This window comes from Pollicipes pollicipes, unplaced genomic scaffold (genome assembly GCF_011947565.3).
Source record: "Pollicipes pollicipes isolate AB1234 unplaced genomic scaffold, Ppol_2.1 Scaffold_7231;HRSCAF=8579_pilon_pilon_pilon, whole genome shotgun sequence".
Lineage (NCBI taxonomy): Eukaryota > Metazoa > Arthropoda > Thecostraca > Pollicipedomorpha > Pollicipedidae > Pollicipes > Pollicipes pollicipes.
In genome coordinates this window covers 46,995,831-47,023,800 of record NW_023597034.1, presented here as the reverse complement: position 1 = coordinate 47,023,800, position 27,970 = coordinate 46,995,831, and the positions used below count along the sequence as shown (strand labels likewise).

Sequence of the window (27,970 nt, the reverse complement as noted above, 5' to 3'; positions counted from 1 at the left end):
ATGGTCTACGTCCATGGGGAGTCGTTCGACTTCGGCACCGGCAACGCCTTCGACGGGTCTGTGCTGGCCGGCCTCGGTGCCGTGGTGGTCGTCACCCTCAACTACCGACTCGGTCTGCTCGGTGAGGGACCCTGCGACGTCGCTCCCCTGCCATCTCCCCCGCTTCCACGAGCTGTGGACTGCTCCCCTCTTTGTCGCCAGTTGGTGCGCCAGAAGCGTGTTTTTTTCGTCGCGATGCCGCCGACCATTTCCTTACGCCGGTGTTATTATTTGTCATTTCGTATTGTATCCTGGCTGCCCGTATTGTTGTGCTTTATTGGATCAGTGCTCCAGCCACTGTCATCAATTTAAAAAAATAATCCCAGCACTTGGATATCGATCTCAAAAAGGTGATGCACACATGATCACTAACCACCAGAATCATTGGACCCGTCTTCGCGGTTAAATGTGGAGCTCAGTTGTCCATGCATCACCGCTAGTCAGGTCCTGATTATCCCGACGCCGTCAGACATCGAGCCACCGTCGCCTCTGTAATTTTCTCGCACTGACGCACCGTTCTCTGTGCCCATTAGTGAACACATTAGCGCAGCTTTTCAACCTCTGGTGCTGCGCTCTCGCATTTTTAACGCTGAAAGAGAATGGGTTCACTTTGGCACATGTCGCGCGACCAACAGTGAATTATGATTAGAGCGGGGTTACTCAATCCGTTAGAGTTAAAGGTCAGGTTAGAGCCCGGAAGTGAAAGTAAGCTCGCAGTCGCGAGGGCGGCCACGGGTCTTCCATGTATGTCTTGACCCCTGGCACGTGAACGGATTGGCCCGCTGGCACTTAACCTCCGCCGTTGGAGGCGCCGGCTCGGAGGGTAAACTGCGGTGCCGAGCTCAGTGGGCCATTACCTGCACCTGCTATACGCGCGCAACTAGTGTTCTGCAGCCTGTTGTCGTTCGTGCTACGAGGCGAGCGGGTGTTCATCCTGACCACAATGGGATGACAGGAAGGGCCCGCGTGATTTGCGTGCCCTCATGGGTTACAGTCAGTTGGGATGAACAGCGTGGTTTTCGCAGGCACGTGGATTGGCACAGGCACGTTGAAGTGAGTGTAAGCAGTAGCGTGTCCGAGGTGGAAGCATTTGGGGTCATTTACTCCTCCCGCTCAGGCCCCACTACCCTTTTTCAGCTTATAACACCAGAGGGGTGTCTAAAACGTCAAATAAACGGCCGCCTAGGCATAGAAACTAGTTATAGAGCCTCAAAAGTCCTCCAAAACAAAACATCCGGACTTCGATAGCAACAAAGACCCCTTTGGGTGAAAGGGACCCGATTTCCAAAGCCAAAGGGGCTTTGACCCGATGACCCGGTTTGGCCCCGGCCTGGGCGAAATACTGGTTATGCCACCGTATGTCCACCGGGCCCACGCACTGCCCGCTCGTACGGGGCGTAATCGTTCACCGCGATGTTGCTAGGGTGCACCCGTGCCACCCGTGCGTACCCCCTTGGCCGCCCTCCGCTAGGGTGCACCCGTGCCGCCCGTGCGTATCCTCTTGACCGCCCTCCGTGAGACCCGATTGGTAGGACTTGAACGGAGTGACTGAGGCTGTGTATGGTGACAGATGAAATCGGCTGTCATGCCGCATATGCGTGCAAGGCCACTACACATATGACAGCATTGGTAGGTCGGTGAGGAAGCGGGTTGACTGTGAGACCAGACGTGTGGGGTTCGATTCCCCATGATGCCCACCCTTCCTGCAAGGTGAGAGGCAGGTGGCGCCATGTAGCCCCACCAGCACAGCCCTTCATGAAGCACTGATGACAATGACATCGGTGATGAGCCGCTCGTGCTTCACGTTCGCGAATGTTTTACGTCTGCACGGTTGCCGCTTAAGGGGAGTATCCCAACTTTGGGGCATATTGCAAAAACGTATTCTTGTGAAACCTCAGGACTAGTTACGTCTAATGTAGCATCATGTACTGGTTAGTAGAATTGCGGCGTAGTTGAAAACGATAGGGATGTCGATTTCAATTATTTTTTTTTTAGTTTTAATTGCGGTGTCAACGCTTCGTAACAGCACTGCGCTTCTTTCTTGAATTCGCGACCACTGTGATCATGACAACACCGTGCGCACCTCTACGGGTGCGGATAAAAAACAAACGTTTGTGATTGTACCATCGGGCTTGGGCCAGTTATCGAGGAGCGCATTGGTTGAAGGTTTAACTAGTACTTCACATGGTTCATGTGATACTTTCATTCCCAAAGCTGTCATTGAGGACGTAGGCAGGATAAAGGCACTCAGTTGACCTTCTTTCTTTACACTTTTCAACGTTGCACCGATAGGGAAGAGGCAATCTTCCCCACCGCACATCTCCGCTGGGGCGCTCCGAATCGCTCCACCACATATCTCCGCTGGGGCACTCCGAATCGCTGTGCTTTGCAGCCGTGGCGCCGACATCGAGCAGCACGCAATCGTCAGTCAACCGTCGGCTGCTGTGAGCACAAAGGCCGAAGGGCGGTGCGGCGACAAACACGGTGGCAGAACGAGCACGACCCCGAGCACAACCGCGAGCACGGTGGCGGTACTGGCAACGCAGCATATAATGCACGTGGGGCTGCTAGCCAGGGATCGGATAATCATGATCCCGTCGTGGACTCATCTATGCAGAGCGCAAAGATAGGCATCGTGCGAATTGTGTGAATTCTGTGGAAGGTTCCGGAGGAGAAATGCCGTCACAAAGAACAGCCTAAGCATTACCGGCCGCTGCTAAAGCGCGCGGGCAACAATAACAAGGTATCCCATCTTCACTCCTATTTACATGCAGTGCTTAGCAGACTGTGACTTTGAGAACACTGTGTTGACAGGGGCCGGTTATACGGTAGTACCTGAGACGAGAAAAGAGTTATGCCCGAAAGGAAAAAGGAAATTATCCCAGCGCTGCCGTTCGTCCAGGGGTAATCAAACGGCACAAAACTGGCATAAAAACACGCGTGACTGACGAGGTCCGCGCAGAAAAGAGGCCTCCAATAGACAAGGCCGGACCACCGGGTTGGGGGCGCCGAACAGTAATGGGCAGGGAACGGCCCTTTTCCCTAAACAGTGGTGAAGACATGTGGCGGTCATGCACGTGGAGTCGTCGGCGGATAACGCAAAAGGTGGCATATTTTACCGGATTTATATTTTGACCCCATTAATTATGCCACTAGTCCGTTTTCCTACAAACAGCTGAGACAAAGAGAATTCAGAAACGGGCAACCTTCAATATATGTAGCTGAGAAGTCATGATCTATTATATTCTATTATATTATATATTTTAACTCCACTCTCCCACTGCACCGATTCTGACCGCTTTACTGCATCGCTTTTGTTGGTGGGAGAGATGTGCCGTTCTTTTTGTCGAAATATATTCCTGTTATACACCATTGGACGCATTGAAGTGAAATGTGACGCAATGTGTTCTCCAGACTCTATTTTCAACTGATCTAAAAATGCAGCAGTTTCAGAATACCTCCCTGCCGCGCGATCTAGTTCTCAAAGATGTGGATGTCGAAAATGTGAAATATGGGAACTCAACAATGCATTATTTTTTGGCGCGACATTTTTTGTCTAAGAGTACTAAAGTTGCAACGTAGTGCTGTCATAAACTATAAATCAGAGCCAGGCACTTAAGGGGAGTACAAGACTTTGTTTGCTCTTTTTGAAATGTCTGATGGTCGAGAGTTTGCTTATTAGAAATAACTGTGGCTTTCAAACAGGATCTTTAAAATTATAATGTCCGCCGATTGTGTTTTAGTTACAATTAATGCAAAATACTTAGCATAATGTCGTAAAAAACGTTGTTTGTTATTTCGTCAATCGCTTAACCTTCCCTTACGACAAGCCATTTATGGTGGTGCTCAAACGAGATCGCTCAACATCAGGCGACGTTGTTCTAGGCTACCAATTGGAACAGAATACATGGGTGCTGGATGACGTCTTATTGGTGTGGGTATTATTTTTTCATTACAAAAGCCTTAGGTCAGAATAATCGGGATCAACATGAGATAAGGATAACATTGATCAGAGCCGCCCTCAAGATGGGCACCAATGACTGATGGCAGCGGCTTAGGTTGCTGTTGTGTATGCGAGGAAGGTGTAGAATATAATCTACATTGCAATCTCAAAATGGCCAATTAAATCGCCAGTCATTCTTAGTTCAGTGAATCTACCACGGATGCTTAAATTGCGATGGATTCCTTGAATGTTTTCGGTAAGTTGTATAACACAGTCAAGTGAATGTATGGGCTTTTGTACCCGATTGTTTGCAAATTTTGCGGGTCTAATTAAAGAGAAAGGGGGACCCCAGCACTTCTGAGTGCTTTAATGGTCGTTAAGCCTGAAACGCTTATAGAGGTTTGATCACGACGTATGTAATTGAGATAGAAATCCCAGCCTAATGACTAGAGTTGTACACACCATTCATCACACATCATTAGCTGATATTTGCCTGCATCTCTACTTTCGTGGAAGATGGTCTTAAACTCCCTTTAACGGCTACGAACAAGGTACCAATCTGGGTGGGTTTACTCCAGAAGTGAGACAATTTTGAACGTGAGCGGCCCGGCGCAACCCAGTCCGGCCCTCATGCTTTGCAACCACTGTTTGTAGCCTCATGTAGCTTCACGAGCAAGAAGGGCACTGCCACCGGCGTATTTTCGCAAAGTGACCTGGAGGAAGGTGACTGAACCGCGAAACATTTACGGACCCTACCCCAAAGATGCACCAATACATTGGCGTTTTCCTGATTAAGTCACCTTTTCTTTCAAAGTTGGGAGGCCTTAACCCGAGTTGGGGGTGGGCGGCTGAAGTCTGCAGCTGAATAGGAAATTGCTCCAACATCAGCCTGGCATGCGTATTGTGTCGCAAAATGCACTCTGATAGGTATTTGCCGCAGCAGATACACTTCGCGTAAGTTTCAAACCCCATGGACAAACCCTGGCCCGCAAAATCACCCAGAAGACGTTGTGAAACATATGTAGAGCTTCCTTCCGGCTCTTTAACGTTTTGCTCCAGCACATCGGGCTCGACACCAGCAAGCACCACTCCCATCCCACCCCAGCCCCTTCTCGTGCCGTCGACAGTATGGCAACGTGACGTGCAGACGGCAGTTCGCTTGAAATATCATGCCCGACAGACACTTATTGCATCAAAACATTCACCTAGCGTTTAGAACATTAAATGCTAAGTGAACTGGTCGACGAGGAATTGGTATGTTGACTACATGGAGACCTGTTACGAATAAGTCAGTGGATGTGCTCCAGGACAGAGGTTCAGAGCGGAAGCAAACTGGACGGCCATTCTGGTGATGGTGATATGTCAGACCTGTTTGTGGTGTTCGGCTTTGACACTCTCGGGTCTGTTACCACCAATGTCAAAGACAGGATCTGTCATGGGCGACGCGCCGCCTCCGCGGTGTATGAGTTTGCCGCGCAACCGTCGCTGTACAGGCTTGTTGCCATGCCGGTGCCATGGCCTGCCGCGTCACCGCCAGTGAACGGGTCTGTCTGGCCACTGCCAGTCTCCGGATCCGCCCCACCACTGGCAGTGCGCGGGTCTGCCGCCGGGCCCCTGTGCGCGGGTCTGCTACCGGCCCCCTGTGTGCGGGTCTGCTGCCGGGCCCCTGTGTGCGGGTCTGCCACCGGGCCACTGCGCGCGGGTCTGCTACCGGGCCCCTGTGTGCGGGTTTGCTGCCGGGCCACTGTGCGCGGGTCTGCCGCCGGGCCCCTGGGCGCGGGTTTGCTACCGGGCCATTGTGCGCGGATCTGCTGCCGGACCCCTGTGCGCGGGTCCGCTGCCGGACGGCCGGCGTCTGCGTGCGACGCGCGGCCACCGGTGTTCGCCGAGGCGCACTGATCGGCACGTGCTCTGCCCGTCGCTTCCAGTAGTCGATCACGCGGCCAGACACTACGCTGCAAACTGGGATGCCGCTGCTTGTTTGTGCAGCTGTTGTCGCACCGGCGAGGCGTCCGCCCGCCAGCTGGCCGCCGCTGGATCCCACTCGAAGCCGTCAGCCATCAGGGGGCGATTCTTGTTTGTTTATGTTTTGTTTGTTGGCCTCCTGTCGGTGCACCAGGGAGCGCTGGTATTAGCGCTGGGCTCTCAGCCGGAAGCGTTTGTGAGCACACTTTAAAGTGCACTTTCACGCTCCAGTAGCTCAACAGTTTTGTGACCGGCGGGATGTAGGTGCTGGGCTCGGTAGATCAGCGTCATTGGGCTAGATTCCCAGAACGAACTAATCGGTTTGCCCGACCAGCATAATTGGGCCTGGCGGTAACTGTCGAGAAATGATCATTTGGACGCGTTCAGCTGTGTCGCAGCATTGCAATACGCATGCAGATATCCCCAGAGTCCTGCGTGCCTAAAAGATCATCAAGAGACAATATGATCTATTGGAATTGAGTCGAGAACTGCCTAGTTTATATTTGTGTGCACCGAGCGCGTTCATCAAAGTCCGTTTAGCTTGCGTGTCGACTCCATCGCCGACTGCACCAGCCGTTTTGGGCAATGGGTCCTTCACGGAACCAGCCGGGCACGATGTTGCCGCTCTAAGCTGGCCGGCTTTCGGCGAGTCATCAGAGCTGAGTGGACCTGCAAGACTGGGTGATGTGTGAACCAGCGCCAAAGCTGGGCCACCACCATTGCCTGCACTTGAGTCATGACCGCCGATCTGACGGCTATTGAGGCCAAAGCCATCATTTTGACGAGCGCCGGGGTCAGCTCCCGATCACACGTCTGACCAGTTATGGGCCAGACTGGTTCCGGGGTCAAATACGCCATTCCGACCAGCCTTGGAGGGGAAGGGGGGGAGGGGGCAGCCGTCTGATCGCCAGCCTCGCCGGCAGGTTTCCTGAACGCCAACTTCGAGCCGGTGCGGGCGGTGGCCAACTACGGCCTGCTCGACATCGTGGCCGCGCTCGAGTTCGTGCGGCTGACTGTGAGCGCGTTCGGCGGCGATCCGACCAGCGTGACTGTGTTCGGCCACGGCGCCGGCGCTGCCTGTATCAACTTCCTGATGACGTCAGCCTCGGCGCCGCTCGGTGAGTCCCTCACGTCCTTCCTGATGAGGTCAGGCTCGACACCGCTCGTTGAGTCCCTTACAACATTCCTGATGACGTCAGGCTCGGCGCCGCTCGGTGAGTCCCTCACGTCCTTCCTGATGAGGTTGGGCTCGGCGCCGCTCGGTGAGTCCCTCACGTCCTTCCTGATGAGGTTAGGCTCGGCGCCGCTCGGTGAGTTCCTCACGTCCTTCCTGATGACATCAGGCTCGGCGCCGCTCGGTGAGTCCCCCACGTCCTTCCTGATGACGTCAGCTTCGGCACCGCTCGGTGAGTCCCTCATGTCCTTCCTGATGACGTCAGCCTAGGCGCCGTTCGGTGAGTCCCTCATGTCCTTCCTGATGACGCCAGGCTCGGCGCCGCTCGGTGAGCTCCCCACGCCCCTCCTGATGACGTCAGTCTCGGCCCAGCTCGGTGAGTCCCTCCCGCCCCTTCTGATGACATCAGGCTCGGCACCGCTCGTTGAGTCCCTTACACCCTTCCTGGTGACGTCAGGCTCGATACTGCTTGGTGAGTCCCTCTCACCCTTCCTGATGGCATCAGGCTACCTCTGTTGTTCTCTGATGACCGGAGGAGGAGCCGGACCGGGAATGGCATGGCATATTGCAGGTCTTCCGGTGACATGTCAACTACAGTTTTCCGTCCAGTTTACGAGAAAATGCGATACTATGCCGTTCACCATGAAGATCATGCGAGCATTTTCGTTCCTAGTCCAGATGAGTGCTGTTCCAGACAAGTTCAGTTTCAGTTGTTCCGAAGACAAACACAGAAAAACGCTTACTCCATGCTGTATCACAAACGCTAGAGCCGGAAAGGAGATTCAGTACATCCGATCTCCTGTTGCACTTATGAAATGGTGAGTTTCGTATGAGAGTGCTTTTTGAACCGGGGTGTACGAACCCTCTCCCATCCCATCACCAGATTGGTTTCGACCGCATCGAGGTAAAGTTAACACTGTTTTCCAGGCCTGCTGTTTCATCGAGTTATCCTCATGAGCGGCTCCTCACTGGCTCCGTGGGCTCTACTAAGCGGCCCGCTGAACGCCACGCGCCAGCTGGCGCGCCACACCAACTGCACGCCATCGCAGACCGCCCTACTGCCCTGCCTACGGGCGAAAGCCACTGGCCGCGCTGCTAGCGGCACCTGTCGTCGGCCCCCGCTTTCTGCCCGTCTTCGGCCCGTCGCTAGATGGCATCGTCATCAGCGACGAGTTCTTCACCAACCGGGCCTCCTACGTGCATCGGCTGACCTCGTACGGCCTGATGACGGGCGTGACGTCATCAGACGCCGACCACCAGCTGAGCGAGCGCCAGCTGACGTCAGGTGTGACGCCAGAGCAGCGCGACCGGCTGCTCCGGACTTACGTGCAGAACTCGTACAGCTACCACCTGAACGAGCTGCTGTCGGTGATCGGACACGAGTACACGGACTGGACGCGCGCGCAGCGCCAGCCGCGCCGGCTGCGAGACGAGCTGGTGCGCGCGCTCAGCGACGCGCAGTTTGTGGCGCCGGCCTTGCACACGGCCAGTCTCTTCCCCGACGACAGGAGCACGTTTTTCTACGTGTTTGGTGGACACCGAGGGACCTCAGATCTCTCAGAGGTAAGACAGCCATATCATGGGTTCCTAGCCACGCGATTTATCTAGCATGTACGAGTATAAGTAAAGACTGGTCAACGTAATGAAACCTTGGAAAACTGCAAACGAGCTGTTGCTCGTAATTGTTTTCGGCTGTTCCATCGCCTGCCCTTTTCTTATTGCCTCGGGTTGTTTGTGTTCTCTGATAATGGCAAGCAATCTGAGGCCATCAGTAGCACGCAGATGTCATTGATAGTACGTGCGCCTCGAGGGTGTACGTATGGGACGAGGAAAAGCCTTCAGGAAAATTGCGGCAACCGTTGTTCATTGGTAGCACGTAAAATGTCTCGGGCGTTTTGGCAGACCTTGTGTCACCTGACTGTGCCACTTATGGATTAGTCTGGCAACCAATGTTTCTGTGATATATCTACTCTACCTCTAGCTATCCGTAGACTACCGTGGCTCCTAACTGCATTTGGTTGCAATTGGTTTCTGCTCATGCAATGCTCCGTTTTATTACCATGATATGCGATTAACAGATTCATGTATTTACTCCGTCCACACTATCCTAAAACCTTTAGGCATGACCAGCAGCATTAAAACGCAAACAAATGTAGTGAGGGAAAGATCATCAGGGATGCAAATGCTGAAGCACCATCACTCAGCCGAACCATGCTTAACGTTTGCATCTGATCAATACTAATTCGTTGTTACTCTAAGCTGATATGGATATATTTATTGCGTATGATTTGCGTCGTGTGCACGCTGCTCTTTTGATTTGCGCCTGCCTTCTCATGCGACTCATGTTTTAACACTCTTGTGCGGTACCTATAAGGAATTATGTCTCAACTCCTATCACATTTACCGCCGTCGATTACGTAATGTATGGAAGCTCGCGACACCAATCCCATGATTTAACCCGGGTGTTTCTGGACGGCTTTTATGGGTGTTCTTATCATAACACACCGCAAACGTGACCTCCCGCCGGGAGTCTAAGCCTGCCACACGAGTGGTTATGCCTGTGAGCACCTTCGCGCCGTCTTATAGCCGCATGTGACCGGTCCAGCCAGCCTGGCGTGGCGCACCCTGGCCGTCAGCTGCTGGTGCTCCCAGCGGTCCTCCTTGTGACGCGGCCCTGCGGCGCCCGGCCGCCAAACGACCCGCTCCGAGCACCGCTGCCGGGGCCCTCTGCTGTTACTGCTCTCAGACACCTCACGAACTGTGTCAACACAGGCTGAAGAATGTCCTCTGCTCTGATGGGACACCGCTGGCTTCACGGCTAAGTCAAACCTCCTATCCAACCAACCTTACAAATGCGTCCCGCTAAATGCCTGTGGAACTAGAGCACCTCTAAAAAGAGTTACACGTTAACGAAAGCCATACATGGAACTTTGTAACAAATGATGGAACGTCTCTATGAATGGAAAACACAATTATTCCGATAGACGTGCCGTTGTTGCAAAAACAACGCCTGAAATGTCCGTGTTGCCGCCGTTTGATGCCTCGCTTACCCTGATCTCGGCTGACACCTACCAAGCTCATCGTATCTCTAAAGCGCCGTTGTGTCGTTTTTCCGTTCATTTATGACTGTTTTGTGTTTAGAGGTCTTCGCCCAGCTCGTAACTGGCAATCCAATAATACGCGAGTGACGCTCTCGAAAACAGGCATCCAAGCGTACATGTTCGCGAGGCCAAATCCGTGGGTCTCTGCGTGCGATGCGATGATGATGATGATGATGATGATGATGGTGGTGATCGTGGTGGTGGTGGTGATGGTGATGGTGATGGTGATGGTGATGGTGGTGGTGGTGGTGATGCTGGCGATGGTGGTGATGGTGTTGATGGGGGTGATGGTGTTGATGGTGGTGGTGGCGGTGGTAGGTGGTGGTGATGGTGATGGTGATGGTGATGGTGATGGTGATGGAGGTGGTGATGGTGATGGTGATGGTGATGGTGATGGTGATGGTGATGGTGATGGATGATGGTGATGGTGATGGTGATGGTGATGGATGATGATGATGGTGATGGAGATGGAGGTGGTGATGGCGATGGTGATGGTGATTATGATGATGCTGATGATGTCGGTAATTGTTTTCCCTTAGTGTTGCTCCGTATACAGTGAAAGACGCACTGCGTTTTCTGTCTGCCAGACCAAAGACGACACGCGGCCGACCAGCCGCCGTGTCGCCCGGTGCCTGACGGGCCGGCGGCGGACGCAGGCTTTTTTAGTTTGCTCACGAAGTTAACTTTATAATTTGCTCTGACTGGTCTTGCCATGATTTTGGAAAATTGCTGCCTACACACTGGCAAGTTGACTTGCGAAACCGACACCAAAGAGCTCAAGTGCCTGAGAAAATGATTTCAGAGAAGATAATTATTTGAGAATGATAACACATGGTCAGGTGAATTTATTCGGCAAGAGAAAGCAATAAAATCAGGGCCGTTTCCAGCCAGTCAGGAACTGAAGTCCGGTCACATTTGAACCAGAATAGGCAGTGTGCGGTGGTCGCGTGTGTCGACCACAGCCTTTGATGTGACTGTCCACATGTTGAACCGCCCAGTATCTACCTGTTGACCCGCCCAGTATCCACCTGTTGACCAGCCCAGTATCCACCTATTGACCGGTCCGGCTGACTGCGACGCCGGCCCAGGGTCGTGCTCCGGGTCGCCAGCTGCCGTCCCTCCGTCTCTCCCGTCTCCGCTTCCGGTCTCCCCCGATCCTGGGACCTCCACAGGCCGCGGCCCGCCGAGCCGGCCCGCCCTGAGCCGCCTGGGAAATTAGCCGGCCGTTCGGCCGCCGCCGCCAACCCCGGCGCCGAATTAGTCGGACGTCGGCCGTACTATGGCTTAACTTTGGCCACGGGCGGAGGGAACACTGCGCGCTTGGGCGGAGGCGGTAGCCGGATGGTTCGCGTGAGTCTCGGAATCCTGTGGTGTGGAGAGAAAGGTAAATATTAAGTCCCAAATGCCTGTTCATCTCAAGGGCACAATGAAACCTGACGCGGAATGAGTGCGCCCCCCCCCCCTCTCCCCCCCAAAAAAAACCCAGCCGACTTGCAGCTCATGCCTCTTCCCTCTCTTTTCCCCGACATCTGCTTCTCCCAGCTGAGGTGCGTCTCCAGTTCCATCGGCTTCAGCTAGTTTACGTACCTCACCTCACTGTGACGTCATAACTGCGCGGCAAAACCAAGCACAAGCTGCCTAAGGCGCGGAAAAGCTGCAGCGTCTGTCTGATCAACTGTTCTTGCACAGCGACAGCTCACCGGTGATTTATGCCTGGACGTGGTGGATCTAGGCCTGCAAACAGTGGTTAAGGAAACTGGGGAGAGAGGGGCTAGAACGAAAACGGAGGCATCAGTCTCTGTCAGTGCACGGGGCTGCATTCCAACATTCGGCCATGCTGAGATCCTGGCACGAGGATCCGGTCCGCAAATTCGCATCCTACCGAAACCGGCCGGTATCCGCGCCGTCAGCCTTCGCGAGACCATTCTCACCTCACCAAATAACGCAAACGTGAACGGGATCTTCCCGCCCCCCCCCCCCCCTTCCCCACTCTCCGTCCGCACTGTACCAGCCTTGTGCCACCACTGTGATAACAGCGCCCTTTCTTCACGCCACCCTGCTCAGCGCTGTGCATCCGTTTTGAACTCGCAGGAATATTTATCAGATGAAGAGTATGTGTGTTTGTGCCGTATTTGGTATCTAGGTGACGTGTTGGTACTCTTTTATCGCTGTAACGGCTTAGGCACTTTGGGGTCTCGACATTTATCTCCCTTACTAGCTCCATACGCTGATGAAGGGTGGCAAATTTCCCTGAAAGTTCCGTGGCTGATATGATTGTTTTGGTCCGTATTAAGTTGCTAGAGCCCCCCACTCCGGCTGAGCTGAACCACTACCGTATGGGAGGGGGAGGGGATACTCTGGCTTGTAAGGGATCTGTACTCGCTACCGACCTTGCCGTTGTCTAAGCTGCTACGCGGCGGTTCCAGAGTACATTTCTGGGAGATGGGATCGAGGGTGGGGATAGAACAGAATCAGAGAAGAGGAGGTAAAAGACAAAGATTCTTGATCAACTTCGCGCGCGGGTGTGTTTTTGAAAACACACATCAACACACCGGTTGGAAATCCCTGTGGCGCTGCTGGTCGGGATGCGTTTGCGAGAGTGCTACGGTTTTCGTCAGATGTGGAAAACTCATGCTGGTGACCTCCGGACTTGTTAGCATATGGTTACGATCGCGCATCTGTATATTTTGCTGACAATGGATTTTGCCGTATTTCTTCCCCTGGTCTATTCAGAATCTTACAGTGCTGGGTAATTTTTACTCTGGTTTCTAAGCCACATGTGCTACTTATTTGTTGTAACTGGTAACACGTTAGTTCTGGTGAAAATGTTAAATAACGAAACTGTAGCGCTAAATTTAACATAAAGCTACCTGACTGGCCTTCAAACAAAATTCTTGAAATACGTCACTGGTTTGTCATGGTAGCGTGGTAACGTGTTGACAAATGACAACCACATAAATTGCACAGGGGTTTCCATTTCCCAGATCATCTCGTCGCTCACATACCACGACGGCTGAGCACCTCATGCTGCCCTGGTCTTCCCCACCCCTTCAATTGCGATGCGCCAGAGGTCTGAGCCTGATCTCTGACCTGACGGCTCTGTACCCACACCAGGTCGCGCTGCGCCCTGACGTGACGGCTCCACGTGCGCCGCAGGGCTCCCGGCTGTCATACGGAGGTGAGCTGCCGTACGTGTTCGGCGAGCCGCTCGTGCATCGGCCGGGACACCTGACCGGCCTGTGGTCGGCCGAGGACCGCGCACTCTCCGAGGCCGCCGTCACCTACTGGACCAACTTCGCCAAGTCCGGGTAACAGACGCAGGCAGCACTGTTGCAGCCGGTAACAGACGCAGGCAGCACTGTTGCAGCCGGGGTGGTAACACGCATCTTGCCGAGAGATGCGGTCAACATTGGCGAGGGGAAGAAGCTAGAGTCCAAGGACCAAACCCCAGGCCATTCAGCATCTAAGCATCTAAGCTCTGCGAACGGATTAAAGACGGCACAAACACTGATAGGCATGGTAACTGGTGTCTGATTTGGCTGTTCACGTTGGTGTCGCCCGTTATCAAAAGAAATCGTCTCAGCTGTGCACCGTGCACATCCACGCAAATATTCGCTGGTCTTGTCTCTAAAGTTTTGCTGCTGAGCGTGGCGCATTACTGCCCATTGTGGTCGATGGTAATTAAAAACAAAATTATGCTCTTCATCACCAGATTATGGAATGACACGCAGTGCTGTCACCGTGAAAGCCGCCGGCTGAGCCCCTGGTGATAATGACGCCGTCCTTATGACCGCAACTGATATGCACGTTATTAGTAATTGAGCGAAATGCATATATGTGCATACGTGTATATATATATATATATATATATATATATATATATATATATATATATATATATATATAGTAGAATGAAGGTCTCTGCGGTTGCCAGCCTCCTGGGACTCCAAAGCAATATGTGCTTTAACGTATGATGGGTCCCATTTTGGCTCATGACATCGACATCAATTGTTCTGCAGAGCTGCCGAAATGGAAACAAATGAGGCCATGCGCCTGGCGCAAATTTCGCGCCACTTATGTCGCTGCCGTGAGACATCCATTGGTGTCACGTTACATAAGCCCCACTTCGCGTGTATCCCAGTGTTGAAGGAAGACCTACTGAAATAACAGATTATCAATGATCTTAGACGATTTTGGGTGAACAACTTCGGTGAATCAGTCAAGCTATAACTTCACTGCTTCAAGATGCAGGGTGAAGAGATATTAAACTGCCCTCTATAAAAAAATGGCACCAAGCCTCGTTACATATTATCTTGCATATGCTCAAAAAGGGATTCAAAACTATTCGGATTGGAAAAGCGAGGTTCTGGCCGATACGTCTCATAGTGTCTCGTTGTGGTCATGAGTGGGCCAACGCTTTCAGTGATCTAGCTAAAAATACTTTTTCACGGCGTATAACCGCCTGCTGGGTTTGATAAGTGCACGTGACTGTGGATAGTAATTATGTAATGACGTAGTATAACGAACCGCGCTCTTTCGGCCGTATCAAGCAATGGCCCTACCGTCCTTCCAAAGATACACGTTGTGTCCAACAGCAATGATTTGTTTCAATAATGATAACTACGTTGGTTGGTTTTGACCTAGAAGCCGGTGCCAAGCCGACAAAAAGAGCACGCTCATTTCTATTGCATTTGACTGTTGTGCGCCTAAAACACGTTGACCAGTAAACATTTCACAGGGATCCCAACAAGCCCAAGGATGTGTTCTTCGGAGGTGATAGCGGGGAACGTTACAGAAAAATAATTTGGAGCCCATATGAGCATCAGTACAAGAAATACATGGCGCTAGGTAAGTCTAGGAGCACGCCTGGCGAGAGGGCATGATGTTTGGTGATATCAGCATTGTCAATGTAACCATTCGGTAACCGAGACATTTGTGTGTGTGTGTGTGTGTGTGTGTGTGTGTGTGTGTGTGTGTGTGTGTGTGTGTGTGTGTGTGTGTGTGTGTGTGTGTGTGTGTGTGTGTGTGTGTGTGTGTGTGTGTGTGTGTGTGTGTATGTGTGTGTTCGTGTGTGTTTTAAGTTTTCGACATACACTCTAAGCTGCGGACGAGATAGTCGTTCAACCTAACTGTGCTCAAAGCAGGCATCGCTCTGCGTTTTCGTTGCGCACTGATGTCAGCAAGTGCACCTGGAATGGTCTGTCAGTATTTGAAAACAAATAAGGTAAAGCTGGACTGATTGTGCTTTTTTATTGCCTCCCGGCACAATTCTCAACATATCTCGCATGTTGCACTTTCTAAAAAAAAGCACAATTTACCTATGAAACGCAAAAATGTCCCATCTTTCTGTTATTTCTAACAGGCAGCAAGGTTATCGGATTTGCAGAGATCCCACGCGCCTCCGGCAGTTTTGGTCCCATTGGGGCGTCAGTTCAGATATTGAAGTCTCAACCATTTGGGAAGTTCAACTTTGTATTCCCTACCATTTTAGAAAGTCACATAGCACTTATATTTTCGGTGTACAAATAGCATTTATGTTCGACTTCGTCGTAGCTGCAAGAAGCATGAAATGTTTACGCCCAGCAATCCCTACAAACACCTTCCTGGCTAAACCGTTTCCATGGGCGGTCACTTTGGCGACGTCTTTTCTGACCACGGGTGATCTCAGCGCACCTGACTTGCCTGGAGCTCTGGCCGTTTATAAATAGCGTCCTTATATATAATATGGCGTAAAATAGACAGAAATAAGGCTTGCTTTTAAAATGAAGTCACAACAAGAGCGTGATCGGGGTGTAACTATAGTTTTTGGCGTTACTTTATGGGAGGCGCACGACCTTATAATTGGCATAATAGCCCCTCCCCAATTTCTGCTCAGCGCTCATTGATCCCAGGGCATGCCTATGTCGACTTGTTTTCATCCGTTTGGGACAAAGTACGGGGCAAATGAGACAGCAGGAGGCATTTGTAACTGAGATAGCCCCTCCCCTCCGTCCCAGAGAAGCGCCCCTGGCAAGACGTCGCCAACGGCGTGAGGTGCCATGAGTTCCCACTGACCCGGCGCCTGACCCTGCTGATCCGGTGCCCGCGCGTGTCGCCAGGTGGGACGCCGCGCGTGCTGGGGCACTACCGGCCGCGCCAGGTGGCGCTCTGGCTCGACCTGCTGCCGGGCATCCACCGCCGAGGCGGCGCCGGCCGGCCCGAGGCAGAGCACCACCTCTTCGACGACGGTCCGCGGCCGCACCTGTACCTGGACTCTGTGCGCTCCGTGCCGGCCACCTGGCGGCCGCTGCCGCCGGCCGCCACCACCGCCGCCAGCGACACCAACGCCAGCGCCGTACTGGACGGCAGCGTGGGCGTTGCCGGGGGCGCAACGGTGGCGCCGCCGCCGCCGCCGCCGCCGCCGCCTCCGCCGCAGCCAGGCGCCTTCTCTGTGTACAGCACGGCGCTGAGCGTGACAGGTGGCCATCGGCTGCTCGCTGCTCGTGCTCAACATCCTCATACTGGCCGGGGTGTACTACCAGCGCGAGAAGGGCCGCGTCGAGTGGCGACGGCGCGCCGAGAACGGCCTGCCACCTGGCAGCCGAGCGCCAAAGCGCGATGGCATGCGCTCAGCAGCCCGCGGACGGCGATGCCGCCGCCGCAGTTCGCCGACCGGCCGCCGGCGGCGCTGCTGGAGGCCGCCTGTGTGCGCGCCGTGCCCCGGCCACCGCCACCGCCACGCGGCGGCCGGCCGCCTGACGCCGTGCCGCTCGTGCAGCGACACGTGCTGGTGGCCGCCACGCTGCCGCGGAACCCGAGCCGGCACGTGCTGAGGCCAGCCGACGCCGCCAGCCGGTGCAGCTCGCAAGAACGGCTTTCAGAACTGCACGTGTAGAGCCGGCGGGCGGCGTCGGGACGGTCGACTCTGGCGCTGGTGTGGATGTTGCCAGTGGTGTGGGGTGTCGGCCTGGCAACACCACCCTTCACAGCCGCGGTGCGGGTGTGGACCCTGGGCTTGGCGAGAGATTGCACGGAGGGCAGTGGTCCGCGGGAGTTGGAAGAGTAGTGCGTGACAACAGTAGGATCGTGCGACGCTGCGAGAGCGGACAGGGACCACCGGACATCACCCAGGGCGGCACCTCAACGGAGACTGCGGGGTGTTGGTTGTACAATGTTTACTGTGGTACATCCCTTCTCGGGATCGGCGTGAGTTGGATGAGCCGTGCTGTGGATATGCTCCAGGTGATGTTTGTGTGACAACCATGGCTTCCGCCGTAAGGGTGGAGAAATAACGAGGACTAAGGCGCCATCGTTTGTGGAGTTTAATGTAACATCAACCTGGCATCGCATGGATAGAAGCGTTTCAAAGGGATCGGGACCACTGGGACAACAGTCGTGTTGAGTTAAAGTCGCAGGAAGGTGGGCCATTTCCTCCAGACCCGTATTTCATCTTTTATTTACTGAACGTTTGCTGGTTGCGTTGCCAAAATAGCTAGAGTCTTAATTTACACTTAGGAGTATAATGGTACTTTCTAGTCGGGCCGTTTGCACAAAGAAACTTCTGAACATGGCAATATTTTTGGTCGTAAAATTTCAAAAAGCTCTGCTTAGCAAAATATCGCATTAGACAATAGTTTTGCCGTGCTGCATCTGTTGATGCTGAGGCATACTTTAAGAGACACATTTTGCCTTGTTTTAGAGATGAAATAACCGCAAAACATTCATGGAAAGGTAAATGCAGGCCAAAGCCTCTGATCCCTACCAATGCTTTCACCTGAATGAAGGCTGTTGCTGGCAGCTACAGCAAATTGGAACGTAACATGTTCGCCGCATTGCCAAGGGAACTGATGTCAATAATGGGTCGTTTCTTGTGCTGAGAGCGTGAATGTTGGCGTTATATAACTTGTTGTTACCTGTCGTTATGCACGGGCCTGGAATGTGCGTCAGATAGAATCATACTTTTCTACAGGTCATGGCAAGCCATGCGCTTTGTAAACGGACCGTTGATTTGACAATGCACGGCGATTTTTGATGTGTACCGTCCTCTGTTTATAAAACCCACCAAAATAGGCCGGGCGTTTCTCCGATTTCGGCGGCATTAACAGCGTGTACTCTCATATGCCTTACTGTTCTTACGTGCATCGAATAAACCTGATCAGACCACACAACGCTTTTGATCATAGCACGTGTAGCGAAGCGTGCGAACAACGCCTTTGAGAAGGACGTTGCTCGCTCAGATGGTGTAAATCATGTTCATAGTTATATTGGATTTGTGTTCAGTTTAAACGAGCCTTGGGTAATAGCAGTCCCGTGGGAAGTGTAATAATACCCACAACTCAGAATCTTTTCCATAATGTTGTAATGTCTATGACGTCATGAATGACGCATACTTCACATCGCACGTGCACTCACCCATCAGCCATGAATGTATGGCCTTGATTGGATTGCGAGAAGGACGTTTAGGAGGAGGAGGAGGAGAGGAGGATTATAAGAAACAAGCACACGATGTTTTGAAACACAGGCTCCGGTCTCAGGCGGGGACTCTGTGACTGCAAGATAAATGACCCAACAGTTATACGTGCCGGTAAGTTATCACAGCCTTCCGAATGCATCCCCACGTGGCTCTGCCTTTAGGCTTGGCTTAGCGCGCGATAGAAGCAAAAGCTGGATATGCGAAAGAGGCGGTGCTCGGTTGTACCTTCTGCGCTTTCTCAGTGATATACGTGCGGAAACAGTCACCGACCATGTCACATGTTGTGAGATTAAAGGTGCTGTTGTCGGAGTAACGGAAACGGAGATTTTCATCATCAGGGAAACCGATCGACACGAACAGATTGAAATATCACATCAAACTTGAATTTGGTATCTCGAAACATGACAGGCGTAGTCGGCAAGAGGCTGGCTTTAACAGTGCTGTCGCAGCTCTGATGTCGTCCGAGGCTGGTAACGATGCCGTCGGCTCCGGCGGCGGCGCGCCCGATCATCCTCAGCTGGTGCCATATTGTGGCCCGACGGGACGTTTACGGACGTTTGAGACGGCATTGGATCATAAATCGAGTAACCGTGCAGGCACAGCTCACTCCAAATGGCTGGGCTGAGTCACAGGAGAGAGAGAGAGAGAGAGAGAGAGAGAGAGAGAGAGAGAGAGAGAGAGAGAGAGAGAGAGAGAGAGAGAGAGAGAGAGAGAGAGAGAGAGAGAGAGAGAGTCGCATACTGCTGAGGCGTGGATGGGGGACGAAAGCACGCAGAGTACCTAGTTTGCATGGTCAATTCAGATTTGAATAGTCCTTACTACAACTAAAGCTGACCAAAATGCCAGATTTTTTGCAATCCCGTGCAGTACCGACGAACAGGATGTCACGCACACACCCAAGCGATTTTCACTGGGTAGAAACAGCGGGGTACTGGCTAGGCTGACCTTCGGCAATTTCCGCGGCGCGCTGGAGCCGGGAGACGAGGCCACTCCGAAGACCAATACCTGCATTTGGTGTGCAGGTTAAGTAGTTCATTACCTTGACGTTCAGGTATTCACAGTGAAGACAGCTGGGCGTTGTCGGGGTTATGCTGAAACGGTGGGCTGCCACCCAGATGTCGTTCAATAACGTAGCACCGACTGTGTGCAGCGACCCAGCTGTCTTTCAGTAATGTAGCATTGACTTTGTACCGCGGCCCAGCTGTCGTTCAGTAATGAACGCGCTGACTGTGCTGCGGTCCAGCTGTCGTTCAGTGATGTAGCACTAAGTATTTACTGCGGCTCAGCTGTCTTTCAGTGATGTAGCTCTAACTATGTACTGCGGCCTAGCTGTTGTTCGTTGATGCAATATTGGCTGTGTGCTGCGGGCCAGCTGTCATCAACGTCGCGCTGCACCACGCTGATATATGCCAAGCCGCAGCTCGGCCTGTGTGGGTTGGTGTCACTGCCGACTGGCTCTCACGGACAGCTGTGTCGGCAGCAGACAGCTTGCGTGTCGTTGGAGGATGCGCTCCTCGATAGTCCCGTTGTACGAACGGGCCAGACATGAGAAGCGAGCTGTTTTTCGTTCCCTGGACCGGCTCCTGGCGAAGCTGACAGGGAACTGATTCATTGACCGGATTGGTGGATGGACCGGACTCTAGTCTGGACTGAGATAATGAGAAGAAATTCTAAACACTCAATCCAAGTATTAGTTGAAAGTCATCGAACTGTAGGCATAGGAAAGAAGCCGCCACCAGGTTTTAGAGGCCGATTTAAGATCTTACGCCCGAGCCGATTCATCCTAACTAAACCCAGCGGCACTCAACGGGAACCGGCCAAATCGGACATGAGCCGCTTAATGTAAGGTAGCTGCCCTGCTCGAACATGCATTACCCATATGATCAAAACACATCATTTTTGGGTCATTCTGTTTTTCTCCCAAAATGTGGCGTCAACCACGGTCGCGACTTGAATGAAAAGCCAACTATGGATCCGAGCCAGAGTCCCGACGTTTTGAGGCTAAACCCAAGGATCACTGTCTTTCAAATGCTGAGGCAGTGGTCTGGTTCTGAGCCCGATTTAACTAACTGCAAAATCGAGCCTTTCCCTTGAGTCCGAGCCCAAAAACCCACGAGACCTAATGCGGCCAGACTTACGCGCCGGGTCACGCCTGTCAATAAGACGCTGCTTTCGGACTACTGAAGCATTCCAGCTTTCATTTCCTTACTCGAATGGCTGAAATCTCACTCGAAATGCATGGATGTTCCGCCGTTGTTGAAAGAACTGCTGAGTGTGACCTATTTAGCTGCAGTCATATTTTTCGTCTTTTGACAACTATGGCGCAGTCACTCGCAACGAATTATCTCAAACGAAGTTTTACAATAACTAGATGCTTTTCGATCCCCGTTTTTAGTGAGGTGTTTTCTTGGCTCTTCTTTTGCCCGATCGTGTGAAATGATCGGCGGCATCAAATCGACAGAAAAAGACCGTGAGTAACGGAATTTTGCATTAGGATAGCCTCTGATCGCAGTATCTATGTTTGTCCTGATTTTTAGCTCATTTTCTCAGACAATAAAAAACCTCTCGGTGAAATGACTATGATGTCTTGTGCCATGCGCTCTGCACTGTGTCTGACCGAGATTGAAACTCGCATGACATTTATCAGTGCACCTACGATATTTCTACTGCTTGGTGGAATAACCTTCAACCACGCGCCGTGATGACTGCAGCCGCCGCCGCCGTACGGCGCCACCATCGCGGTAGCCCGCGCTCGGTGGGCCGCAGCCGGCGGTCGTCAGTCGCCGATGCTCGGGCTAGCGGGATGGCGCTGTCTCTGCGGGTGCTGCTGCTGCTGGCGCCGCTCGGGGCCGCCTGGGCCGCCGACAGGGAGCTGGCCTGCTTCTACGGCTCGTGGGCGAGGCTCAGGGGAGGTGAGACCGCAGCTGCCCGCCGCGCCCCGCAGTGGTCTCGGTCGGAGCTGCCGTGCCAGCCCGGCTGCGCGCTCCAGCGCCGAGGTCGGCGGCCTCCGTTGCTCGTTAAAGGCCACGTCCGGTGTCGTGAATGCGTTCACTACAGGATGCAAAATGGCGGGCCCGCCTGGATGTTGTCAACTGGGCCGTGGACGCGTCGTTGCTCCCATATTAGTGTACCCCATATATAGGCAAGTTATCTCTACAAATATACACTTTAACCCAAACGGTTTTGTGGAACTCGGGCCAGGCGCCTAACCCAGTGAAGCGCCTCTCACAAGGCCAAAAACGTCCAGGCGACCTCATGCCAGTGCCTGGCGCCGCCCTCCTGACAGCGGTGTGTCAGGTCCCTGGCGGGCCCATCCCCCGTCGTCCTGCTCGCAGCCTCGGTCTCACTCGCCCCTCTATTATTGCTCTTTCAGGCGACGGTCGCGTGACGGTGGACCGGCTGGAGCCCTCACTGTGCACCTCATACATCTTCGCCTTTGCCCTGCTGGACCCGGCCACCTCCGCTCTGCTGCACTCACGGCCGGACGAGCTGCTCTTCTACCGGCAGTTCACCGGGCTGAAGAGGCGCAACCCGCGCCTGCGCGCCGAACTCGCCGTCGGCGGCTGGAATGACTCGCGCAAGACCGACTACGCCGCAATGGCCGCCGACGCCGACCGGCGGCGCACCTTCGCGCGCAGCGCCGCCGCCGCGCTCGACACCTTCGGCTTCGACGCGCTGCACATGGACTGGGAGTTCCCGGACGGCGCCCGGCAGCGGCGCGACTTTTCAGCGCTGCTGGAGGATCTGCGCGCCGCGCTGGGCGGCCGCCCACTGCACGTGGCTGTGCCAGCCAGCGATTATCAGGCACGCAAGGCGTTCGAGATGGGCCGCGTGGCGCGACTGGCCGACCGGCTGTACGTGATGGCCTACGATATGCGGGGCGGCTGGACGCCCGATGTGGCCGGCCACCACGCACCGCTGGCGCCGCGCCCCTCTGACTTCAGCCAGCAGGACGCCAAGTCGGCCGTGCGGATGTGGCGGGCGGCCGGGGCGCCCGCCGAGAAGCTGCTCCTCGGCATCCCGTTGTACGGCCGCGGGTGGCGCGTGGCCGAGCCGGAGAGCTCGGCGCCGATGCCGGCGCTCGGTCTGGCGCCAGCCGGGCCGTACACGCGGGAGCCCGGCGTGCTGAGCTATCTGGAGATCTGCCAGAATATGCAGCAGCGCGGCTGGACCTCGCACAAGGTGGGTCTCAAGCGGGCTCAGTCTCACGCAGGACGGCAGCTCGGTCTCACGCAGGATGGCAGCTCGGTCTGACGCTGGATGGCAGCTCGGTCTCACGCAGGATGGCAGCTCGGTCTCACGCAGGATGGCAGCTCGGTCTGACGCTGGATGGGGCCCGGTCTGACGCTGGATGGGGCCCGGTCTGACGCCGGATGGGGCCCGGTCTGACGCTGGATGGGGCCCGGTCTGACGCCGGATGGGGCCCGGTCTCATGCTGGATGGGGTCCGGTCTGACGCTGGATGGGGCCCGGTCTGACGCCGGATGGCAGCTCGGTCTGACGCTGGATGGAGCCCGGTCTGACGCTGGATGGGGCCCGGTCTGACGCCGGATGGGGCCCGGTCTCATGCTGGATGGGGTCCGGTCTCATGGTGGATGGGGGCTGTGTCTTTGACTGGGCGGGTTGGCGGGTGAGCTGAGTCCCACGCTGGAAATGGCGATGGTGAGGCGATGTTTCTTTGTCGATAGCTGGTTACATGGCGGGTGGTGCCAGTGCAGTGCGCGCCACACGACTGGCTCGCATCAGCCCCCGCCAGACCGTCGACGGCGCCCCAACATTAGCTCCCGCCACCTCGGATTAGCTAGGTCGATGGAAGCCGTGACGTCGTCAGTAGCTCAGCAGGGGTCCAGGCTGACGGTGGTGCGGCCCACTGGCCGCTGCAGATGACGACAAGGGAGGCGGTTTACGAGGTGGTGCCTGGACCTGCAACCACGTCACACAACGCAACGATTCCCGATTTCCGGACCGTGGAAGCTGTTGCGGTTTGCTTATGCGATTTGTGTACTGATTTTACCTGTCTGGTGCAATGCACTGCATGGCTTAGCGCTCGGTATAATCCTGTTTGCGCTTGATTCCTCTTGAATGTTGCGCTCGATTTTATTGCAACTAGGAGCACTGAAGAGGTGCTAATCCTCGAATTTTGTACGTGGTCATGTGCTGTAGATTTAATCCTGCAATAACCAGCTTGTTGTCCCCAATGTTCCTCGCCGTCACACGTAACGCCAGGGCAACGAAGCGTCGCTTGCTGGGGGTTCTCCGGCGCACTGGGGTGCCGAGGGTCTCCAAAGTCGCGAGCGCAGCAAGCATGGCGGAGCAGAACTGCTGGTCGCTGCGCGGCTCGGCTGTGTCTGACCTCTCCCCTCCCTCTGGCCGAGCGACCTGTCGGCGGACCAGGACCAGGTGTATCACTCATCTGTGCATAACCTTCCCTTTCCGGCCGAGCCGGCAGCTGGTGGGCGAGGTCCAGGTGTGCCGCTCGGCCGTGTCTGACCTACCCCTCCGGCCGGGCCGGCAGCTGGTGGGCGAGGTCCAGGTTTGCCGCTCGGCCGTGTCTGACCTACCCCTCCGGCCGGGCCGTCAGCTGGTGGGCGAGGTCCAGCTGTGCCGCTCGGCCGCGTCTGACCTACCCCTCCGGTCGGGCCGGCAGCAGGTGGGCGAGGTCCAGGCGTACCGCTCGGTCGTGTCTGACCTACCCCTCCGGCCGGGCCGGCAGCTGGTGGGCGAGGTCCAGGTGTGCCGCTCGGCCGTGTCTGACCTACCCCTCCGGCCGGGCCGTCAGCTAGTGGACGAGGTCCAGTTTGCCGCTCGGCCGCGTCTGACCTACCCCTCCGGCCGGGCCGGCAGCTGGTGGGCGAGGTCCAGGTGTGCCGCTCGGCCGCGTCTGACCTATCCCTCCGGTCGGGCCGGCAGCTGGTGGGCGAGGTCCAGGTGTGCCGCTCGGCCGTGTCTGACCTACCCCTCCGGCCGGGTCGGCAGCTGGTGGACGAGGACTTCGTGTACGGTGCGGCGGCGGTCGGCGACGGACAGTGGTTCGGCTACGACGACGAGCATATGGTGGCCGAAAAGGTCCGACTGGCCCTGGGTCTCGGCCTGCCCGGCGTGTTCGTCTGGGACGTGGCGATGGACGATGTCAGGTGCGTGAGAGCCGAGATTCCTGCAGAGCAGCCGGCCACGCTCGAGGTGGGCTTCCGCTTCAGTGGTGTTTACCGATGAAGCGAGGTCGTGGTGTCTGAGTGGGCGGTGCGTGCTGTCAGAACAGTCTCGATCTGTTATAGATCGCAGATGTTTCCGACGTAAAGGCGACAAAAACGTGGAGAGACTGGGCTAAAATGTTCGTAAATTGTTGCGACAATCGTAGATACTGAGCGATTTTAGCCGGCGTTATGTCATTCTGCCCACTGTGATGTTCTGAACGCGACCCGCATTCTCCGCGGAGAATTAAGAGCTTTTCCTGTTGTATGTGGTGCGGTTTGAGTTCGAAAGGAGTGTTTTTTATTCAGAAGACATAACTTAACTTAAAGGGAGCAATTAAGTGCAGAATGCAAAATCAAAACCAGGTAAAACAGTGAAATGTTGTGGTAACACACCGCTCAGGCAATGCAGCTATGCTTACGTCAGGGAATGGTCGCCGGCCTTCATACCCAAGCTTTTGGACAATTCTATGGACATTTTAGCAGTCACCGTGAATGTCACACAATGCTTTGAAACGACGTATGCCGTTCTGTTTGACTCCCATGTGTATAGGGGCATCTTGCAGTGTTCGGCTCATGACAGCATGAGTGGGCGGTTCCTTTCAGAGGCTTGTGCTCACCCAGACCGTTCACCTTGACGAACATCATCAAGCAAACCCTGGCCAACGAAACGCAGTCTGCTGAGGAAGATGCTCCACCAGGAGAAAACCTGACCATCGAAACGCAGTCTGTTCAGAAAAATGTTCCACCGAGTAAGAATGCTATAAGAAGCACGCTGAAGACCATGTGTCAGCTGCCGGAGCTGTCTTCAGGTAGAGCTGCTCATGGACTAATCAGGTGTTCTGATGGAGTGTAAACAAAACATAGGGAGGAGATGGAGGGGACGGAGTTCGAACAGCGCAACATTAAGTTCAGATGTGGTTGCAAATGATGGTGAAATTGTTTCAAACAAGTCCTTGTTAGCATAAAAAGCACTAGGTGAGGGGGAGAGCACTTACGATTTAGATAAAACTGAGCTTACTTGTCTCGTGCATCTCGAACAGCACGTCTGCGGTGTGCGCGGTCAGTTATCTATGCGGCACTCGACCCTCTGCAAAGGTTATCTGGCTAGAGTTGTCAAAAAACGGCGCATACCGCAGCTTTGACACCCAAGATGCTCGCCGTCGTTATCTTAATTGATGCTTTTTATTCCAAACGAAGTGTATAAGGACCACACCTTTGCTTTCCACCAGATCTGTGACCTTAGGTTACTCAAGGTCACTGGTCTAAGTAGGCATCAGATGACGTTTTTGACCGCGGCCATCTTTAGTACATTTCAGGTAGTTGTTCCCGGTTTTGGAACCCATCCAATTTCATACCATCTACGCTCCACTCAGGTGTCTTTCATGAGAGCCTGGTGGCGTATGTTTACCTGTATCACTCCAACTTCAACATCAAATCTGCGGTGTTCTTCGGTTTTTGACCAATCGAGTCAAATTTCGAGTGGGACCTGACCTGGGAGGTCACCCGTTGACCTGAAATCTTACATTCGCATCCCATCTATTTTCTATCATGGCAAACAACCCACCGTTTCTTGTTTCATAGTTCCAGATAGATAAGAAAGCGTTTCGCTTTGTGTTGTTACACTCAAGACAGCGTAATCGGCGGGAGGGGAGGAAAGGGTCGCCCAGCACAGCTAGGTAAAGGTAAAGCAAGCTTTACCTCACGTGTTCAAAATATGTTATCCTTAGTAAGACAAATGTTGGGGGCAGGCCTGCTTTGCCGCAACCAGCAAAACTTATTGTCATTTCAGATGCATCGGAGCCGGTGGTCATCGGAGATAAACCGTGACACCACAAATGGCGTCGCCTTCTTCACCGACGCGTGAGCAGCCTCAGCTGGACTGTAGCTATCAAACGGCCAGGCTGCGTCACGATGGCAGCCAACTTCAAGCAGTGTTTCAGCATTTACCCACTTGGGTGGCAGGGATGCCGGTATTGAGCTATTACACGCCGGCTGGGGGGGGGGGGGGGGGGCTCACTGCCTGTTGCTACCTACCTCGCCCAAAATCGGACAACCAGCATCGACCCAGGCCGCGGCCAACCTAGCATCTAAGCGCCTCGGGCTTGACAACCGGGCCGGGCCCGTCAGATGTCTCGGTTCCGGGTCAAAGGGCGACGGATTAACCCCCACGAGTCGCGTGCGGAGACCGCTGGAGAACCGGGATTCGGGTACCTTAAATGTGTATTTACATCCTGCGCTCTCTCCAGAATGCACTTTAGAGCGCTGGCTTCAGGCTGGAACGTCTCGAAGAAGCCTGTGCTGCTTACTCCCCCCCCCCCCCCCCCAGGATAACCTTCCGGTCATTTTTAACATATCATAGAGCATCGGGCATCGTGCATCGTGCATCGTGCATTGTGCATCGTGCGTGCATCACGCTGCGTCATGTCGAGCATCATAAACCGCATGAAAGTCAGACTGTACTGGTGCATGCTGTGTGGCGCTGCGCGCTGTGCTGACTTCTTTGTCCGAAGCAGCAAGCCGATGCGTCCGACGCCATGTTGTGTTTTCATGTGGGGAATACATCGATCTCGTACGGTGCCAATTTGTTCCGATATTTTTCTTGTTTGTTTTGTGTGGAATCCCTCAGACTCCCACAGGCATACCTCGACGTCTTTCCATTTCGTCAGAAGAATGCACGTTATGCGTCTCGCCTGGGTGCCCACTGTATGATTTCCAACGAACACTGAAGTGCGTCCAGGCTCGCCTCGTTTGTACGACGCCTGGTCCCGTCGGAGACACGGCGATTTTTACACTTCACAGCGGTCATTTCGCCCTCGCTCCATTGCAGGGTGGGGGCAGCATTACTGACGTGTGTACTCTGCTATGTCCTGACCGCGATAAATGAAATATATCCCTCCAACTACGTCATATTTACCGGCTCATTGGCGGGGGGATTAATGCAGAGCCAGCGCACGGGTGGCGAGAGGAGTCCTCGAAATTTCATACCGGGCTGCTGCCGCTGTACCTTTGGCCACCGTCACCGCCAGCTACACGGGAAATCCCGCCGAGGAAATCGCCATTAGTTCGCCTGTGCTGTAAAAGTACGCTGAAGACGCAGACATAA

General features: G+C 54.3%; 1 protein-coding gene across 1 annotated transcript; it reads left to right on the top strand.

Moving 5' to 3' along the window:
- LOC119110198 (uncharacterized) lies at positions 1-27,757 on the top strand. The gene is made up of 13 exons (XM_037233933.1): positions 1-121; positions 6,871-7,065; positions 8,049-8,156; positions 8,272-8,684; positions 13,379-13,530; positions 14,961-15,070; positions 16,321-16,409; positions 16,681-16,814; positions 21,441-21,586; positions 22,048-22,856; positions 24,650-24,807; positions 25,471-25,676; positions 26,657-27,757. The coding sequence occupies exons 1-13, from the start codon at positions 1-3 to the stop codon at positions 26,692-26,694; spliced, it is 2,679 nt and encodes an 892-aa protein (XP_037089828.1). The 3' UTR covers positions 26,695-27,757.
- The last annotated feature ends 213 nt before the right edge of the window (positions 27,758-27,970 follow it).